The following is a 19,917-nucleotide window of genomic DNA, read 5'->3' as shown; positions in this document are numbered from 1 at the left end:
GTAACACTATCAATATAGTGCGAAACATTTAAATTTTTACTTTTACGGCCCACTGTTCAAAAAACCTGTGAGGTGTAAGTATTCACTGTAACCCTTGTTACATTCCTTGAGGGTTGTAGTTTCCAAAAATGTGTCACATGTGGGGGGTTTCTGCTGTTCCTGCATCATGGGAGGTTTGTAAATGCACATGACTCCCGACTTCAATTTCACCAAAATTCTATCTCCAAAAGTCCAATGGCCCTCCTTCTGTTCTGAGACCTGTAGTGCGCCAGCAGAGCACTTAAAATCCACATATGGGCCATTTTTTTCATCGGGAGAAATTGGGCTTCAAATTTTGGGGTCCATTTTTGCCTATTACTCCATGTAAAAATAAATAATTTGGAGTAACACCATCATTTCAGTTTTAAAAATCAAATTTTTCATTTTCTCGCCCAAGTTCAATGCAAACCCATCAAACACCTGTGAGGTGTTAAGGCTCAATATACGCCTTGTTACGTTCCTAGAGGGGTGCAGTTTCCCAAATAGTATGCCATGTGAAGTTTTTTTTGTTTTTGCTGTTCTGGCACCATGAGAGCTTCCTAAATGCAACCTGGCCCCCAAAAACCATGATAGCAAAATTCACTCTCCAAAATCTCACAGTTGCTCTTTCCCTTTTGAGCCATGTTGTGAGCTCGCAGAGCACTTTATGACAACATATGAGGTATTTTATTACTCAAGAGAAACTGTGCTAGACATATTGGGTGGGGGGGGGGGTTAGGAGGGGTTCTCCTTATACCCCTTTTAAAAATGAAAAAAAAGGGGATACAAGAACATGTTAGTGTAAAAAAAGCAGATTTAAATTTTTCTACTCCAATTTGCTGCTTTGTGAAACGCCTAAAGGGTTAACAAACTTTCTGAATATCATTTTGAATACATTGAGGGAGGAAGTTTCTATAATGGGGTTATTTATGGGGTATTTCTCACAGAAAGGCCTCTCAAATCCACTTCAAACTTAACTGGTCTGTGAAAAATTCAGAATTTGAAATTTTTGTGAAAATTTTTGAAAATTTCTGCTATACTATGAAGCCCTCTAATGTCTTCAAAATGTAAAAACATGTCAACTTTATGATGCCAACATAAAGTAGACATATTGTATTTGGGAATCAATATATCATTTATTTGGAATGTCCATTTTCCTTACAAGCAGTGAGCTTCAAATTCGAAAGATAAGTACATTTTTGCCAGAGTATTCCTCTAACTCATGTTGTATCAGTTCTCTGGAATGTCATAACCCAGATTGCAAGCAATACAATGCTTTATAGACGGGCCTGTCACATTTTATAAACTGGCTTTTCAGATTCTTCAGAATCTCATCCCTCATCTCATTCAACACTTTCCCCTATACCCTCTGTACCCTAATGCAGAGGCCCCCATCCCAGTTCTCAAGACCACCAACAATCCAGGATGTGAATTTTTTCCTGTTTCATTCTAATGGAGAAACTGAAAAAAGAAAACGGAATATTGATGGCCTTGAGGACTGGGCCGGGGACCACTGCCCTAATGCCCTTTGTTTTGTCGGGTGAGGGTAATGTGCAATTAACCTTTTCTTGATGCCAGGGAGTGGTTAACCTATACATCACCCAAGGTTGAGCCAGCTTCTCCTGGGCCGGGCACGGGGTAATAAGTACTGCGACGCAAGGTTACGGAAAAACTGACTTTACTGAGGCAGGATAGATGGTAAAATCTGTTACAGCTCAGATTGGTATAAAGAGAGGTGCAGGGTGAACCTTGAAAGCTTATTGGCTTGCTGGGACTTACAGTTGATTGTGCTGTGTATGACTGACTTGCTGTATGGCAACCCATGCTTGACTTTAGTGACTGTATGACTGACTTGAATTAATCCTGGGACTTTAGTGCTTACCGCTAGGCTTGACAGTCACCTGGGCACTGAGGTTATTCTTTAGCAGTTGCGTGGTTGCAGGATTAGACTTGAGGCCTCTTCAGATCACCTCACAGACTCACTTCAGACTTATCCAAACTGTACCTCAGCTAGCACAAGACTGCTCTGCAGAACTGATCTCCTACCACACTATATAAGGAGCAGATTTGGAGCATTCCCATTGGGCAGATAAGTCACATGGTTCACCTCTTGCACACTCCCCTAAGAAAAAAGTCTCTAAGTACAGGACTTAAAGCAACAGGTATACAATACATGACAAGACATTACCCATAGTGTAATATTGAGGTATATAAAGTCCTGAGTAATGTGGGCCCAAGATGGATACTGAAGGCAACATCTGCCACACAGGATGCGCAGTATACTATATTCTGTACTGGGTCACCACACCTTCATATCTGTACATACACATACTGGCTGGTGACTGGTTTGTGCAGCATTATGGTAAATGGGTAAACCTCCCGCCACCACAAGGAGGGACATGCCCCCTTCCACCACACACCAATCACCTCCCGCCACCACAAGGAGGGACATGCCCCCTTCCACCACACACCAATCACCTCCTGCCACCACAAGGAGGGACATGCCCCCTCCCACCACACACCAATCACCTCCCACCACCATAAGGAGGGACATGCCCCCTTCCATCACACACCAATCACCTCCCGCCACCACAAGTAGGGACACACCCCCACCCACCACACACCAATCACCTCCCACCACCACAAGGAGGGACACGCCCCCTTCCATCACACACCAATCACCTCCCGCCACCACAAGGAGGGACATGCCCCCTCCCACCACACACCAATCACCTCCTGCCACCACAAGGAGGGACACGCCCCCTTCATCGCTCACCAATCACCTCCCGCCACCACAAGGAGGGACACGCCCCTTTCCCCTGAGAGAATTTCTAACACTGCGAGCTAATGAAAAGCAGGATTTTGTATAATAAATATAGGTGATAGAGTCATAAAAATGTACATGGTCAGGATTAGGTACTGAGTAACATATATATATATATTTTGTAGGATCTGACACGTACGCTTTAACTTATACCAATCCTCATGCATTATAAGCTATTGTGTGCAGGGTCTTCACTGCTCTTGTGTCACCCCCATTCCCTATATTATAGGCTCCTGTGAGCAGGATCATATGTTTCTATTTTAGTTGTTTATTAGTTTGTTACTCTGTTATGAATGTCTGTAAATGTCATCTCTATATTTGGAATATGTTAGGGATATATAAATAATATAAAATTGTATAGACAAGATCTGTTTGCATTAATATTTATTGCTTAAACATAAGGAAAAAGATCCAAAAGTTGATAAAAGCTTATGTTTATAAATTATGTTATATAAATAATTATAATAATGATATAGACAAAAATTTAGGCTTAGTTTACTTTCTTACTTGTTGCTTAAATATAGAACAGAAAAAAACACCCCCCAAAACATAAAAGTCAATCCATATATATTTCCTCATATTCAGTAATAGCTGACCATAGGCCTGACACATGTGCAGCCCACTGTGACCACCACAGTCTCCAGTCTATAGGAGAAGCTGCAGCTTTTCTGCTCCCGTCGTAGGACCATCATCTCCTGCTGGACGGGGGAGGAGATCAGGTCTGGATACTCGTTGCCATCAGCGTCTACACAAGCAAAAGTGACACAATCGGCCTCGGAGATCACAAAGGGGAATCTGTTGGGATCTGTGTTGAGGCTGAAAAGAAAAGTGGAAACCATGAGAGAAAATATATGCTGCATAAAGCCGACCTATTGTTCCTTAGGCAGCTGTAGATGTATAGAAGATGTGACACAAACAGAAATGTACTGTGGACCCTGTGGATTTGGGGTGTTTTTCCTGTCCTCTGCTAGTATCCAAAATTGGTCCATTTATTCTGAGCCCAAGTAACTTCTCCTTCACCTAAAAAAACTGCAGCTACATCAGCAGAGACCCTCTGTGTACCAAGGAACCTGATGGGTAAGTTGTCGGACTTGTTTACACTTTTGTACTATTTTGATGGTGTTTTGAACTATTTTGTATTGTTTGTATTGTTCCTGTGATGTTGTTATATCCTGTTCCTGGCCTATGCGCTTTACATTGGGAACTTTGTGAGAGAGGATCTGCCTCCCTAAAGGAGTCTAGGCTATAATGTGGAAGAGAGTTAGGACCCTATTAGATGATTTGATCTGTGCTGTTCGATCATGTAGATCAACGCTCATTTACAGCTTGAATGTTGGGCCTATTACATGGGGAGATGTGCGGCCAAAATCTGATGATTTTTTTTATGTGTCAAATACATGTGTTCACTCCCAGATGATTATGGGCCTATTTGGCCCATAATATTCCTGTGTAATAACTTAAGGCCCTTGCTTTGGACTGAATAGTTGCTGCTGAATAAGAATTTTATCTGGGTAAACAAATTCTAGTCCAATTCCTGAGGGGCAGTGAGGAGAAGAGTGAGGAGAAGAGTGAGGAGACTGTGAGAATAGGTGAACACAGACCCCATAGCTATTTTGGGACTTCTCAGGCCAGGCAAAAATACCTCATGGCTGCCAACATACTATTTATTTAGTGGACCTGCACCTCACAGTGGGCATCAAAGTCATCAAACGGTCATAGTGGAGAAAAGCTTTGTGGACAACTAATCTGTTTTGCAGGCTTTCCGCTTGATCCTGCCGATAAGTAGTAGGCGGGATCAAGCAAAAATCCGACAAAACAGATTTGTTGCCCACGAGCTCCACGGGGCTCTCAGTTCTCTTTTCCTCCACTGCGACCTGTTTGATGACTTGAGAAAAGAAATAAAGTTTCTACTATTTTGCAACTAAAGGGTGAGTGCTGCACTATAATTCTTCTCTATAACCCTTTCCATTACTTTGTTATCTGGCAGATCTGCATCACTAACACCAAGGGCACAACACATACCAGCCAGCTGGACACCTGACCCAGGACTATTACCAACTATAACACTATTTGTGTTGCCCTCACTTCACCGCACTCGCCTAAGGAGGGCACAAATATCCTGTGGATTCCTTTTGCTAAGTGTTGTCTGATTTATGTTTTGCTTATTTTTATTTTCAAGCCCCACATTAAGTGGAAGGGGACTGGGATCTAAGACCCCCTAGGGTCAAGGCTGAAGTGCTGGTTCTCAAAAATATTATAGAATATATATGTAATCTTGGATACGCTTTGTTGACTAAAGAGTTCTATAGCAAAAGTTAAGACAAAACTGTATCACTATCCAACACTGCTAGTAATGGGGTAAGTACATTACCGGTAGTCCCAGGGTGATAGAGAGCGGGTATGAACGTCCTCCATCTCCACCAAACTATCCAGGTAACTGGTGTCAATGAAACTGGTGTCCACTATCATAGAGGTTGGCAGGCGCCGATTCCTTCTTCCAGGACATCTCCCTCTGGCCTCAAGGTCGAGCTCTTCATCCCTAGATCCTTCCTGAATATCAACATGGGACAAATACTCATCTGGTAGAATGGCCGAAGAGCAAAAGGACACCAGGAAAGTCACCTGAGGAACGGTAAAGGCGAGAGAACTTGGAGAATAATTCCCATCATCCAAAACAGGTAAAAGGCAGCAAGTTTACTCGTGTGCATGATGTTTGCCTCAACAAGAACAAATCCATAGTTTTAAGGTTCTAAATTGTACTCATTTTACATCCTGCTTCTTTCAGGAAATGTAATTCATCATGTCTATTACATGTGTAGGTGACTGTCTTACCTAGTCCTAGTATTAGCTGTGAAGTGGACTCATTTGTCTAGAGCAGTGGTCTTCAAACTGATGACCACCATATATTGCAAAACTACAACTCTTAGCAGGACTATATAATACTTAACTACAGTGTGTATAACAGTTGTTTGTTTTGTAAAACAACACTAAAGCATATCAAAGCATTCAAGTTTGAGCGCAAACTCCTAGCGGGAAACTCACTGTAAACTCGTCAGTACGAATGTACCCTAAAAAAACTACACTACCACGTAATAAAGGGTAAAACACTACATATACACCCCTTACACTGCCCCCCCCCAATAAAAAAAAAAAAAACGTATTGTATGGCAGTGTTTCCAAAACAGATCCTCCAGCTGTTGCAAAACAACAACTCCCAGCATTTCTGGACAGCCACTGACTGTCCAGGCAAGCTGGGAGTTTAGCAACAGCTGGAGGCACCCTGTTTGGGAATCACTGGCGTAGAATACCCCTATGTCCACCCCTATGCAATCCCTAATTTAGTCCTCAAATGCGCATGGTGCTCTCTCACTTCGGAGCCCTGTCGTATCTCAAGGAAACAGTTTAGGGCCACATATGGGGTATTTCTGTTACAAATGTGTTACAAATTTTGGGGTCTTTTTCTCCTTTTACCCCTTATGAAAAGGAAAAGTTGGGGTCTACATCAGCCGGTTAGTGTAAAAAAATGTTTTCTTTACACTAACATGCTGGTGTTGCCCCATACTTTTTATTTTCACAAGAGGTAAAAGGAAAAAAAGACCCCCAAAATTTGTAACGCAATTTCTCCTGAGTACGGAAATACCCCATATGTGGGTGTAAAATGCTCTGCGGGGGCACAACAAGGCTCAGGAGTGAGAGCGCACTATGTACATGTTACGATTCAGCAGGCTGGATGTGGATCCTCTGTGTCAGCGAGGGATTGGCGTGGACCGTACCGGTGGACCGGTTCTAGGGTTGCTACTGGTTTTCACCAGAGCCCGCCGCAAAGCGGGATGGTCTTGCTGCGGCGGTAGCAACCAGGTCGTATCCATCGGCAACGGCTCAACCTCGCTGACTGCTGAGAAGGCGTGGGACAGAAGGACTAGACAGAGGCAAGGTCAGACGTAGCAGAAGGTCGGGGCAGGCGGCAAGGTTCGTAGTCAATGTGGATAGCAGAAGATCTGGAACACAGGCTTTGGACAACACTAAACGCTTTCACTGGCACAAGGCAACAAGATCCAGCAAGGGAGTGCAGGGGAAGTGAGGTAATATAGACAGGGAGCAGGAGGAAGCTAATAGGCTGATTGGGCCAGGCACCAATCATTGGTGCACTGGCCCTTTAAATCTTAGAGAGCTGGTGCGCGCCCTAGAGAGCGGAGCGGTGCGTGCCAGAACATGACAACCGGGGACCGGGACGGGTAAGTGACTTGGGATGCGATTCGCGAGTGGGCGCGTCCCGCTATGCGAATCGCATCCTCGCCGGCAATGTCAGTGCAGCGCTCCCGGTCAGCGGGTCTGACCGGGGCGCTGCAGAGAGAGAGACGCCGCGAGCGCTCCGGGGAGGAGAAGGGACCCGGAGCGCTCGGCGTAACAGTACCCCCCCCCCTTAGGTCTCCCCCTCTTTTTGTCTCCTTGTCCCTTCAAAAGAGACGAGAACATAGGGGACGCCTCTTGAGTCTCCTTCTGAAAAAAGAAGTCCTGGGTAGATTGCAAAGGATACTGTGAGAGAGGTGCCCAGAGATCTAAGTCTTTTTCCTGGCGGAGCTCCTGGTGTCTCTCAGAAAAACGCATGTCAATGTGGGTGGCCAAATGGATAAGTTCTTGCAGGTTGGCAGGAATCTCTCGTGCGGCCAGCACATCCTTAATGTTACTGGATAGGCCTTTTTTAAAGGTCGCGCAGAGAGCCTCGTTATTCCAGAATAATTCGGAGGCGCGAGTACAAAATTGGATGGCGTACTCGCCTACTGAAGAATTACCCTGGACCAGGTTCAGCAGGGCAGTCTCGGCAGAAGAAGCTCGGGCTGGTTCTTCGAAGACACTAAGGACTTCAGCGAAGAAGGACTGGACTGTGGCAGGATCATTGCGGTCCCAGAGCGGTGTGGCCCAAGACAAGGCCTTTCCAGAAAGAAGACTCACTACGAACGCCACCTTAGACCGTTCTGTAGGAAATTGGTCCGACAACATCTCCATATGTAGGGAACATTGAGACAAGAAGCCACGGCAGAGTCTAGAGTCCCCATCTAATGTGTCCGGCAGGGACAAGCGGAGGCTAGGAGCGGCCAGTCGCTGAGGAGGAGGTGCAGGAGCTGGCGGAGGAGATGGTTGCTGCTGTAGCAGTGGCAGAAGTTGCTGTAACGTGGCGGTCAATTGCGACAGCTGCTGTCCTTGTTGGGCAATTTGCTGCGATTGCTGAGCGACCACCGTGGATAGGTCAGCGAGACTTGGCAGCGGCACCTCAGCGGGATCCATGGCCGGATCTACTGTTACGATTCGGCAGGCTGGATGTGGATTCTCTGTGTCAGCGAGGGATTGGCGTGGACCGTGTCGGTGGACCGGTTCTAGGGTTGCTACTGGTTTTCATCAGAGCCCGCCGCAAAGCGGGATGGTCTTGCTGCGGCGGTAGCAACCAGGTTGTATCCACCGGCAATGGCTCAACCTCGCTGACTGCTGAGAAGGCGTGGGACAGAAGGACTAGACAGAGGCAAGGTCAGACGTAGCAGAAGGTCGGGGCAGGCGGCAAGGTTCGTAGTCAATGTGGATAGCAGAAGATCTGGAACACAGGCTTTGGACAACACTAAACGCTTTCACTGGCACAAGGCAACAAGATCGGGCAAGGGAGTGCAGGGGAAGTGCGGTAATATAGACAGGGAGCAGGTGGAAGCTAATAGGCTGATTGGGCCAGGCACCAATCATTGGTGCACTGGCCCTTTAAATCTTAGAGAGCTGGCGCGCACGCCCTAGAGAGCGGAGCTGCGCGCGCCAGAACATGACAGCCGGGTACCGGGACGGGTAAGTGACTTGGGATGCGATTCGCTAGCGGGCGCGTCCCGCTATGCGCATCGCATCCCCGCCGGCAATGTCAGTGCAGCGCTCCCGGTCAGCGGGTCTGACCGGGGCGCTGCAGAGAGAGAGACGCCGCGAGCGCTCCGGGGAGGAGCAGGGACCCGGAGCGCTCGGCGTAACAGTACATTTGAAGCCTAAATTGGTGATTTGCACAGGGGTGGCTGATATTACAGCGGTTCTGACATAAACACAAAAAAATAGATACCCACATGTGACCCCATTTTGGAAACGACACCCCTCACGGAACGTAACAAGGGGTATAGTGAGCCTTAACACCCCACAGGTGTTTGACAAATTTTCCTTAAAGTTGGATGGGAAAATGAAGAAAACATTTTTTTTTCACTAAAATGCTGGTGTTACCCTAAATTTTTCATTTTCACAAGGGAAAATAGGAAAAAAGCCCCCCAAAATTTATAACCCCATTTCATCTGAGTAAGAAAATACCCCATATGTGGATGTAAAGTGCTCTGCGGGTAAACTACAATGCTCAGAAGAGAAGGAGCGCCATTGGTATTTTGGAGAGAAATTTTGTCCGGAATTGAAGGCCACTTGTGTTTACAAAGCCCCCATAGTGCCAGAACAATGGACCACCCCCATATGTGACCCCATTTTGGAAACTACACCCCTCACATAATGTAATAAGGGGTGCAGTGAGCATTTACGCCCCACAGGTGTCTGACAGATTTTTGGAACAGTGGTCCGTGAAAATGAAAAATTAAATTTTTCATTTGCACAGCCCACTGTTCCAAAGATCTGTCAAACACCAGTGGAGTTTAAATGCTCACTGCACCCCTTATTACATTCTGTGAGGGGTGTAGTTTCCAAAATGGGGTCACATATGGGGGGGGTCCACTGTCCTAGCACCACGGAGGGCTTTGTAAACGCACATGGCCCATGACTTCTATTCCAACCAAATTCTCTCTCCATAAGCTCAATGGCGCTAATTCTCTTTTGAGCATTGTAGTGCGCCAGCAGAGCACTTGACGTCCACACATGGGGTATTTCCATACTCAGAAGAAATGGGGTTACAAATTTTGGGGGGAATTTTCTCCTATTACCCCATGTAGAAATGTAAAATTTTGGGAAAGACCAGCATTTTAGTGAGAAAAAAATATAAATTAATTTACACATCCAATTTTAACTAAAAGTTGTCAAACACCTGTGGGGTGTTAAGGCTCACTGGACCCCTTGTTACATTCCTTGAGGGGTTTAGTTTCCCAAATAGTATGCCATGTGGGGGTTTACTTGCTGTTCTGGCACATAGGGTCTTCTTAAATGTGACATGCCCCCAAAAACCATTTCAGAAAAACTCACTCTCCAAAATCCTATTGTCGCTCCTTCCCTTCTGAGCCCTCTAGTGCACCCGCCGAACACTTCACATATACATATGAGGTATTTCCTTACTAAAGAGAAATTGGGTTACAAATTTTAGGAAGATTTTTCTCCTTTTACCCCTTGTAAAAATTCAAAAACTAGGTCTACAAGAACATGCGAGTGTAAAAAATGAAGATTTTGAATTTTCTCCTTCACTTTGCTGCTATTCCTGTGAAACACCTAAAGGGTTAACACACTTACTGAATATAATTTTGAATACTTTGAGGGCTGCAGTTTTTATAATGGGGTCTTTTATGGGGTATTTCTAATATGAAGGCCCTTCAAATCCACTTCAAAACTGAACTGGTCCCTGAAAAATTCCGATTTAGAAAATTTTGTGAAAAATTGGAAAATTGCTGCTGAACTCTGAAGCCCTCTGATGTCTTCCAAAAGTAAAAACATGTCAACTTTATGATGCAAACATAAAGTAGACATGTTGTATATGTGAATCAATATATAATTTATTTGGGATATCCATTTTCCTTATAAGCAGAGAGTTTCAAAGTAAAAAAAAAAAAGCTAAAATTTTCAAATTTTTCATCAAATTTTGGAATTTTTCACCAAGAAATTATGCAAGTATCGACGAAATTTTACCACTAACATAAAGTAGAATATGTCTCGAAAAAACAATCTCGGAATCAGAATGAAAGGTAAAAGCATCCCAGAGTTATTAATGCTTAAAGTGACAGTGGTCAGATTTGCAAAAATGGCCGGGTCCTTAAGGTGAAAATGAGCTGCGTCCTTAAGGGGTTAACCCCTTAACGACGCAGGACATATATTTACGTCCTGCGCCGGCGCCCGCGATATGAAGCGGGATCGCGCCGCGATCCTGCATCATATCGCGTCGGTCCCGGCGCTCATCAACGGCTGTGACCCGCGGCTAATACCACCCATCGCCGATCGCGGCGTTGTGCGGTATTAACCCTTTAGAAGCGGCGGTCAAAGCTGACCGCCGCTTCTAAAGTGAAACTGAAAGTGACCCGGCTGCTCAGTCGGGCTGTTCGGGACCGCCGCGGCGTCCCGAACAGCTGATCGGACACCGGGAGGGCCCTTACCTGCCTCCTCGGTGTCCGATCGACGAATAACTGCTCCGTGCCCGAGATCCAGGCAGGAGCAGTCAAGCGCCGATAATGCTGATCACAGGTGTGTTAATACACGCCAGTGATCAGCATAGGAGATCAGTGTGTGCAGTGTTATAGGTCCCTATGGGACCTATAACACTGCAAAAAAAAAGTTAAAAAAAAGTGTTAATAAAGGTCATTTAACCCCTTCCCTAATAAAAGTTTGAATCACCCCCCTTTTCCCATAAAAAAAATAAAACAGTGTAAAAAAATAAATAAATAAACATATGTGGTATTGCGCGTGCGTAAATGTCCAAACTATAAAAATATATCATTAATTAAACCGCACGGTCATTGGCGTACGCGCAAAAAAATTCAAAAGTCCAAAAAAGCGTATTTTGGTCACTTTTTATACCATTAAAAAAATGAATAAAAAGTGATCAAAAAGTCCGATCAAAACAAAAATCATACCAATAAAAACTTCAGATCACGGCGCAAAAAATGAGTCCTCATACCGCCCTTTACGTGGAAAAATAAAAAAGTTATAGGGGTCAGAAGATGACATTTTTAAACGTATAAATTTTCCAGCATGTGGTTATGATTTTTTCCAGAAGTACGACAAAATCAAACCTATATAAGTAGGGTATCATTTTAACCGTATGGACCTACAGAATAATGGTAAGGTGTCATTTTTACTGAAATATGCACTGCGTAGAAACGGAAGCTCCCAAAAGTTACAAAATGGCGTTTTTTTAAAATTTTGTTGCACAATGATTTTTTTTCCGTTTCGCCGTGCATTTTTGGGTAAAATGACTAATGTCACTGCAAAGTAGAATTGGCGATGCAAAAAATAAGCCATAATATGGATTTTTAGGTGGAAAATTTAAAGGGTTATGATTTTTAAAAGGTAAGGAGGAAAAAACGGAAGTGCAAAAACGGAAAAACCCTGAGTCCTTAAGGGGTTAAAGTGGTATTCCAGGAAAAAATTTTTTTTTAAATATATATCAACTGGCTCTAGAAAGTTAAACAGAATTGTAAATTACTTCTATTAAAAAATCTTAATCCTTTCACATTTTATGAGCTGCTGAAGTTGAGTTATTCTTTTCTAGGTTCTTTCGGATGACACCTGTCGGGAGCTGTCCAGAGTTGGAGCAAATTTCCCATAGCAAACCTCTTATGCTCCAGACAGTTCCTGAGACAGACAGAGATGTCAGCAGAGAGCACTGTGGTCAGACAGAAAAGAACAACTCAACTTCAGCAGCTGATAACTAATGGAAGGATTAATGTTTTTTAATAGAAGTAATTTACAAATCTGTTTAACTTTCTGGAACCAGTTGATTAAAAAAAAAAAGTTTTTTCCTTGAATACCCCTTTAAATCTGGCATCCAACACGCCCAGCAGATACTTTATTTAGGGTTACTAAGCAGATGTAGGTGAAGTACAGTGAAACCTCTTCAAGATGACCACCCAAATTGCACAAAAAAAAAAGTCTTCTAAGAGAATGCAAACAAATAGTAGAACTGAAATATCTGGTCCGGATAAGGGGGGGGGGGGGGGGGTCCTCAATCTTCTGGAGATGTTTCACTATAAATTAAGAAATATTTTTCTGACTTTTGGGATGGACTGACTGTTGGTTTCTGGATTAAAGCCATTTTCCTATAATTATCCTCAATACAATATTGTAAAATAGAGACTTTTATACTCACAAGTATCAGGTATATTGTACGGTCCATTCTGCTCCTCCTGCTGGGGGCGCTGTCTGCTGTGGTGGATCTTCTGCTCTGATTCTTGGATCCCAGTCCTTCTCTCTATTTATCTCGGTTGTTGCTCCGGGTGGAGTCTTTATCCCAGGAAACATAGTTTTCCAAAGAGTTTCTGTATATTCCAGTGTCTGTGACCATTGTGTGGACTGTCCAACTCTGTCAGGTTGTGTCAGATAATAAGAGAAAGAAACCGGCGTAAGATCTCCAGAACTTCCCTAAAGAGGGGCCATAATTTATCTGAACTCTCAGCGGTTATCTCTGACCATAGAGATAGCAGCACACGGTAATGATTGCCATGACCTAGATTGTTTGTAATATAACTATATATCAATATCTCATCTTAATCTGATTCCTATACTCTTCCCCCTGTGCTCACTGCTGCCCCCTGTTTAAGTAATGTGATGTCTATGAGCTGCCAAGAGGAGAAGGATGGAAAATTGTAAGAAATTTTCCATGAAGTTTTCCAATTACTTCCTCGACTAATAGAGGATTAATATTTTAATGATCTACTAACATTGCAGGGGTTATCCAGGAAGCAAAAATCAGGGATCATTTTTTCAAAGACCACTCCCTGTCTGTTTCCTACAGCCCCTTTCTCTGTGTGGGGGTGAGGATGAGCCCCAAGTGTCCCACAGTGCCACTATTCAAGCTTTTGTCAAGGGTTAGGGGCTACACTGGTGGTATAGGGGGAGATTTATCAAAACCTGTCCAGAGGAAAAGTTGTCCAGTTGCCCATAGCAACCAATCAGATCGCTTCTTTCATTTTAATCAAGGCCTCTGCAAAATGAAAGAAGCGATCTGATTGGTTGCTATGGGCAACTGGGCAACTTTTCCTTTGCACAGGTTTTGATAAATCTCCCCCATATGGTCTATATCCCCTGGGGCACTTCATAGTGACGGTGTCCTGGTGGTGGGGGGAAGGTGATTTTGTGCGTGTGGTGTAAACCAAGATATGGAAAGGGTGTTGCTGCATAATAGATAACTTTTACTGAACATCATTCACATAGCGGAGGCACCGATCTTTAACAGTTCCAATAAAAATGTGGTGTCCCAGCACCAAAGGCTGTCCTGTGGGCTAAAGATTTCCTGGGGCATCCTCCATTGTCTGACCCATTATAATGCGATATATTGATGTGTAATGTTATGTATTCATTTATGCACTGTACCTTTAAGGGATCGTGGCAGAGTGACCAGGTGACCCTGAGACCCCAATGCGGGTCACCCAAACCTTGCCCTTATATAGTGTAGAGGGGGAGGAGAGTTTAGTTATGAGAACGCGTTGGAGAGTGTAATAGGAGTAAGGAATGGTGAATGTAAAAGTCTCCTTAGTCAGTCAGTCAAGTCTTTCAAATCAGCGTATGCTGCTTATATTTTTAAAGCCTCGTTCAACAACAACTACAACTCCCAGCAAAGCGACAGGTTCCCCGTGTTCCACTCTGCCCATCCCTTTGCACAAGGGACTGTATTGTTTGAGATCTGCTACCTCCAGCAAAGTAAAGACAGTTATCTGTAACCTTGCATGGTTGTATTCATTACCCCGTGCCTGGCCCAGGAGAAGCTATCTCAACTTTGTACCGCGTAGATTAACAGTGCCCTGGTGTCACAAACTGATCTATACACCCTGCACACAGTACGTAGTAGTTGTCACCTCAAAAAGAGTACCTGCAGTAGACTGTGGCAGATAATCTATAGTACTAAACAACTAAACTCGTGTGGGGTATAGATGTGGACTTGAGCAGTTCCTGAGATGACACTGTAAATCCCTAAAGACTTTTTAAAACTCTATACCCCGGATTCCCCGTTGGGTGGAAAATTAGCACTGCTGCGGACATTTACTCCAGCCCCTCGGAAGGAGGCTCAGGATCAGCCAGCCGAGCGTGGAGAGGTAACCAGAATAAAAGGACCCAAAGGATGCAGATGGACATCCCCAAAACCCTGTTACATATGTATGGGGGCTGTTAGTATATAAAATCACAGAACATCTTCTACTTCTTATGAACATACAATCCTATTTGTTATTACAAGCTTTCACTTGGGTTTATGGCTTTCTTATCAGATAACCAGATAAGTAGTGTCCTCTTCTGGTTAATCAATAATGAAGGGATTCCATAGCAGAGATTTTCCTGACCTGTAGATTCTCCCAATGTTTCCTAATCATTTCCTAAAGATTAATATTATATTACAAAAAATACACAGAGCCTAAATATTAGATAGGATTATTTCAGAAAAGCCCAGAAACAACTGTGATCCTTATATAATGGGGCCTGGAGTCCGGATCACAGTACAGTCCACCAGCAGAACCTCCCCAGAGCACATCTGTGAGAGCAATGGCCGCCCACTGGGGAACATCAATGGTAAGAGCTCTGACTCCTTCCAGATTTTAATGTCACATTATTATTTTATAAGGATAAATTGCTACAATTGGTCCAGTGATTTGTTTGCATTAAGCTGGGTGTCATATAATACTCCTAGTCATGGCTTCTCCTGGATAAAGAACAGACCCTTTATTTTTGGATACATACATGAGTCTTATAGATGTTAATAAAGGAGCATTATATAGAATAAACCTGCAGCATCTTATTGGTCCATTATTAACCCTTACTCATGGGGATACATCCATAATGACCTCCTCTATTACATAGAATGTATATATCTTCTCCTCAGGTTCTCTCCACATGGCTTCTTCTGAGCCTCAGCTCTTGTGTCCATGGAACAGGAGAGCAGATCCCTGGTACAGATGGGTGGGATGTCCCTCCAGTGTCCGGCGGAGATTGTCCATTCTCTCTGGGCACCACATTTCCACCACGTGTGAAGGTTGATATGAAGGTCGGCAGTAGGAGTTCTGCACATCTCATGACTGACAGTATGAAGAGCCGCTCAATGTCTCCATGGGAATACAGGTAAATATACAAGTAATCATAGATAATACAATAATATTTAATGTTGTGTATTATTCATGTGCACCCCTCAAGATTAAATATTATTACGTTTACTACTGTATTATTTACATCAGTACCACTACTACCATTATTTTATCCATTATATGCATTTCTACAATTATCTATCTATCTTTCTATTTATCTATCTGCCTAATTAGATGAGATAGATATATATATATATATAAAATAGATTAACACACACACACATATTTATCACATATATATATATATATACATATATATATATATATATATATTTATATATATATACAGTGGCCCAGTACAGCAGTTGCACCCCTGTACCCTTGCAGTCCTCTCCGGTGGGCCCTATTTAAGTGTCCCCTGAGTCTCCCCTTAATCTGTGCATCATAAATGGTTAATTATGTTATCTATTGCATTGTCTGTATAAGGTTTGTGCCTTTAATTCTTGTTACTAAGTCTTTTAACCAGGGAAGGTGTCAGTGACCAGATGACTTGTGGGTGACCTATAGGACCCCTCCAAAGCCTCCCCCATATAAACCCTGCCTCGTGCCTGGATCCAGCGGCCATACCTCGGGTGAGGCCGAGGTTAACCACGCGCTGGCGTCACAAATACAATGGGTTAATGCCATCTGCCCTCATCACACCCTCACCACATATACCCCTTTTTTTTAAATCTTATAATTTATTGATATGTTTTTTTTATTTGACAACATTATATATAGGTTAATGGACTGGTTAAAGGAAAACCAACATTCCAATACCTCATAGAATAGATGGTCAAGTGATGAAGCATCTTCCCCTATATAAGAGATGCACCTGTCTATTGTAGACTGAATAAAGCTTTAGTGCCATTAATATAAACTTTGACATATATCCTTGCCAGCCACCAGATCCGTATCATTCTCTATAGACTAATGCAGCGAATAATTCAAATGTGACAGACAAATGGCTGCACAACCGAAAAAGTCTAAATCAGGTCACAACGTAAGATACCAAAAAAAACAAAAACTATGCAGACATGCTTCTTTTATGGGAGCCGCATGGTCCCACATTGAATCACATAAATGATATAAACTAAAACATGTGCTATACAATAGAAAACATATAAAAACATACCAAAAAAGGTACTGATCCAGTCCAAGTTCAGGTTAGGATCCCCACCCGCTGGTCAAATCCCATGCTCTAAATATTGACCCTTTGACCCGGGGGCTAAAAAAAAAAAGCCACTCTGCTTTAACCAGGGTATTTAATATGGAGAACTGGGGTAAGGAAATACATTTTGTTCAATGTTGTGGCCCCTGATTTGTATCATTTCTGCTTCTCTCCTTCCACCAGCCCTAACGTGGACCATAACAGGTTCCCTGTGGTCATCAATGAGGCCAGATGTCTCCACCACGGCTGTATGGACTCTGAGGGTAATGTGGACCTCAGCATGAACTCAGTCCCCATCAGACAGGAGGTCCTGGTCCTGCGTCGTGAGATGAGAGAATGTGTCCCCGTCTATAAGCTGGACAAGCAACTGGTCACCGTGGGCTGCACCTGTGTCCGACCCATCACCCACTACCTCAAATAAGAGGCGACTCTGTAATGGTACCTCCTAAGAAGTGTTACCTTGTTACCCATGGCGACCAATCAGAGGACATATTTTATCTTCCTAATATGATTTAGAAATCAAAAGCAGAATTCAGATTGGTTGCTATTGGCAACAAGGATTTTAGGCCTAGTGGGAATTCTTCTTACAGTGTAGGGACACTAAAGGTGTTGCCCATAACAACCAATTATATTCCAGTTATAAGTTCTCTAGCGACTGAATGGGTGAAATCTGGTTGTCATGGGCAACAGTTTCAATGACTTTATTTGCAAATCACAATCTTGCAATGTGTAATAGTATTACAAAAATGTGCGTGAGGTGGCGGCGTATGTTCAGTTTTATAAGTTAAATATTTCATATTATTTATATGACATTTTTATGAAAGTATTCTATTTATCTTATTATTTATTTATTATTAAACTAATAAAAGTATTTATTTGCCAGCCTATGAGTGTGTATAGTATATTTGTAGTGTATATATATATATATATATATATATATATATATATATATTTATTTACAAAAAATTTTTTTTTGGGGGGGGAGGGTTCTTAAAGTGTAAGTTTAATTTTAACAAACTTCTGACATGTCACAGTGACCTCCAGTGATCACTAGAACAGTCAATGGAACGTTTGGCAATTCTGTATGCCAGACATACCATAGACTTCCATTATAACCATATATTGCTCGCTTTACCTGTGCAGAGCAGAGATGAAGGGGCACAGCATGTTTATTTAGAAAAGATTTTACACAAGAGAATTTACTAGGCATTTTGTGTCATGTTTGTGGCATACAAAATCAGGTGTTCCGGTATAAGAAAATCTCATTTACCTAAAACTATCACCATAAGATATATAACTTACTAATATAGTGTTATCACACATTATATTGTTGATATATACAGTAAAATCTCCCCTAGCTGACTCCTCCCAATCAGGGACACCTCCCAATAGCAGACAGTCTTTTATTCCCATAAGACTTAAAGAATTAGCACCCTCCGAATAGGGGACAATCCAAATAGCGGAGGTGGACACACCCAATAGGGGACAAAATACTCCTAATAGGGGACAAAACACTCCCAATAAGGTACAACCAGGCTTATGTGCCCGCCCTACCTTGTACACAGTGCCACCATCTGGGAGGTACAGCCAATACCCCAGTAAGGGGCCCGGGCTCCTAGGAGGCCCTGGCCCCCACTGCAGCCCCCTGCAGCAGCCCCAGCACAGAAGCAGAAGATCGCTCTTTAAACGTCCGCCAGCCACATCTTTCTCCCCCCATTCCCGGTGCCACATTTTTCCCCTGTGCCAAATCATCCCCCCCTTTATAACCCCCTGTGCCACATAATTTCCCCTTGATCCCATCTGTGCCATTTGCACAGTCATCACCCCTTCTTTACCACCCCCTGTGCCATTTCATCCCCCTGTTTCATTTCTTTCTCCTTTATCCCACCTGTTCCATTTCTGCCCCCTGTGCCGTTTCATTCCCCCTTTATCCCCCTGTGCCACATCCCTTTTCTCCACAACATGAGGGGGCGGAGCTATGATGTCACGCCCTGCCCCCTCAATGCAAGTCTATGGGTTTGCCATGGATTTGCATTAAGGGGGCGTGGCATGATGTAACAAGGGGAGGGCTATGACATCACGAGCTCTCGGCGCCAGCTCTTGCGACTTTTCTATACAAGCTGCGACTTTTTGATTTTTGCTTATTCCAAAGCACATTTCTGAAATCTGCTCCCGTAGTAATTTAATTTTTTTCTCTGCAGTGGTCATGTATTTATCAAATGCAATAGTCGCTATTTATGAAGAAAAAAAAGTCGCATGTGTATTCCAGGTCCAAACTGGCTTTCAGAAAGTGCATACGTCTGCAGAAAAGGAAATTAACACCCAGTTTAACAACTGTTCTTGTTCTCCATCATGAAACAAAGCTACTACATTAATGTTAATGTTAATTATATTAATTATGTATATTGATTAACTCTATTAATTTTAAGGTTGAAAATACACACTGCACACATTGTTCATTTTAGGACACGCACATGCTGGCGTACCCTCTAAATAAAAAAAAATGTATGTTGTGTTAAAATAGAATAAGGCACTAAATAGTTGTGAAAGAATTTTGATAGACTACGTAAATAACCCATTATTCATTATTTCATTCATTGGCCCCAGTGTGTTTATAATAATTCATTGGCCCCAATGTGTTTATAATAATTCATTGGGCCCAGTGTGCTTATAAAAGTTAATTGGCCCCAGTGTGCTTATAATAATTAATTGGCCCCAGTGTGTTTATAATAATTAATTGGCACCAGTGTGTTTATAATAATTAATTGGCCACAGTGTGCTTATAATAATTAATTGGCCCCAGTGTGTTTATAATAATTAATTGGCCCCAGTGTGTTTATAATAATTCATTGGCCCCAGTGTGTTTATAATAATTCATTGGCCCCAGTGTATTTATAATAATTCATTGGCCCCAGTGTGTTTAT

At 43.0% G+C, this 19,917-nt stretch overlaps 2 protein-coding genes across 7 annotated transcripts; one reads left to right on the top strand and one right to left on the bottom strand.

Annotated features, from left to right (window-relative positions):
* Nucleotides 1-3,215: 3,215 nt before the first annotated feature.
* On the bottom strand, nt 3,216-17,872 carry LOC130360534 (interleukin-17A-like). 5 transcript variants are annotated; one of them, XM_056563056.1, is made up of 4 exons: nt 17,453-17,872; nt 12,864-13,076; nt 5,214-5,464; nt 3,216-3,658 (listed from the first exon to the last, which is right to left on the bottom strand). In XM_056563056.1, the coding sequence occupies exons 2-4, from the start codon at nt 12,888-12,890 to the stop codon at nt 3,424-3,426; spliced, it is 513 nt and encodes a 170-aa protein (XP_056419031.1). In that variant the 5' UTR covers nt 12,891-13,076; nt 17,453-17,872; the 3' UTR covers nt 3,216-3,423. The 5 variants fall into 5 exon arrangements, with proteins under 5 accessions (XP_056419031.1, XP_056419033.1, XP_056419032.1 ...); XM_056563058.1 differs by lacking the exon at nt 17,453-17,872 and adding an exon at nt 15,523-15,538; XM_056563057.1 differs by lacking the exon at nt 17,453-17,872 and adding an exon at nt 14,087-14,103.
* LOC130360535 (interleukin-17A-like) lies at nt 13,807-17,462 on the top strand. Of its 2 annotated transcripts, XM_056563060.1 has the most exons (4): nt 13,807-13,841; nt 15,117-15,274; nt 15,585-15,820; nt 17,177-17,462. In XM_056563060.1, exons 2-4 carry the CDS (start codon nt 15,248-15,250, stop codon nt 17,412-17,414), a joined length of 501 nt encoding a protein of 166 aa, XP_056419035.1. In that variant the 5' UTR covers nt 13,807-13,841; nt 15,117-15,247; the 3' UTR covers nt 17,415-17,462. The 2 variants fall into 2 exon arrangements, with proteins under 2 accessions (XP_056419035.1, XP_056419034.1); XM_056563059.1 differs by lacking the exon at nt 13,807-13,841 and having other exon boundaries at nt 14,718-15,274.
* Nucleotides 17,873-19,917: the final 2,045 nt, after the last annotated feature.

Source organism: Hyla sarda, chromosome 3 (assembly GCF_029499605.1).
Source record: "Hyla sarda isolate aHylSar1 chromosome 3, aHylSar1.hap1, whole genome shotgun sequence".
In the NCBI taxonomy this organism is placed as follows: Eukaryota; Metazoa; Chordata; class Amphibia; order Anura; family Hylidae; genus Hyla; species Hyla sarda.
This window is presented reverse-complemented; position numbering and strand designations above follow the sequence as displayed.

What these genes read in the sequence shown, in the direction of transcription:
- LOC130360535 (XM_056563060.1), top strand. Translation starts at nt 15,248, where the DNA reads ATGGCCGCCCACTGGGGAACATCAATG. An exon ending in CCCACTGGGGAACATCAATG is followed by an intron (nt 15,275 to 15,584) that starts GTAAGAGCTCTG and finishes TCTTCTCCTCAG; the next exon opens with GTTCTCTCCACATGGCTTCT. An exon ending in ATGTCTCCATGGGAATACAG is followed by an intron (nt 15,821 to 17,176) that starts GTAAATATACAA and finishes TCCTTCCACCAG; the next exon opens with CCCTAACGTGGACCATAACA.
- LOC130360534 (XM_056563056.1), bottom strand. Translation starts at nt 12,890, where the DNA reads ATGGACCGTACAATATACCTGATACTT. An exon ending in GTACAATATACCTGATACTT is followed by an intron (nt 5,465 to 12,863) that starts GTGAGTATAAAA and finishes ACCGTTCCTCAG; the next exon opens with GTGACTTTCCTGGTGTCCTT. An exon ending in CTATCACCCTGGGACTACCG is followed by an intron (nt 3,659 to 5,213) that starts GTAATGTACTTA and finishes TTTTCTTTTCAG; the next exon opens with CCTCAACACAGATCCCAACA.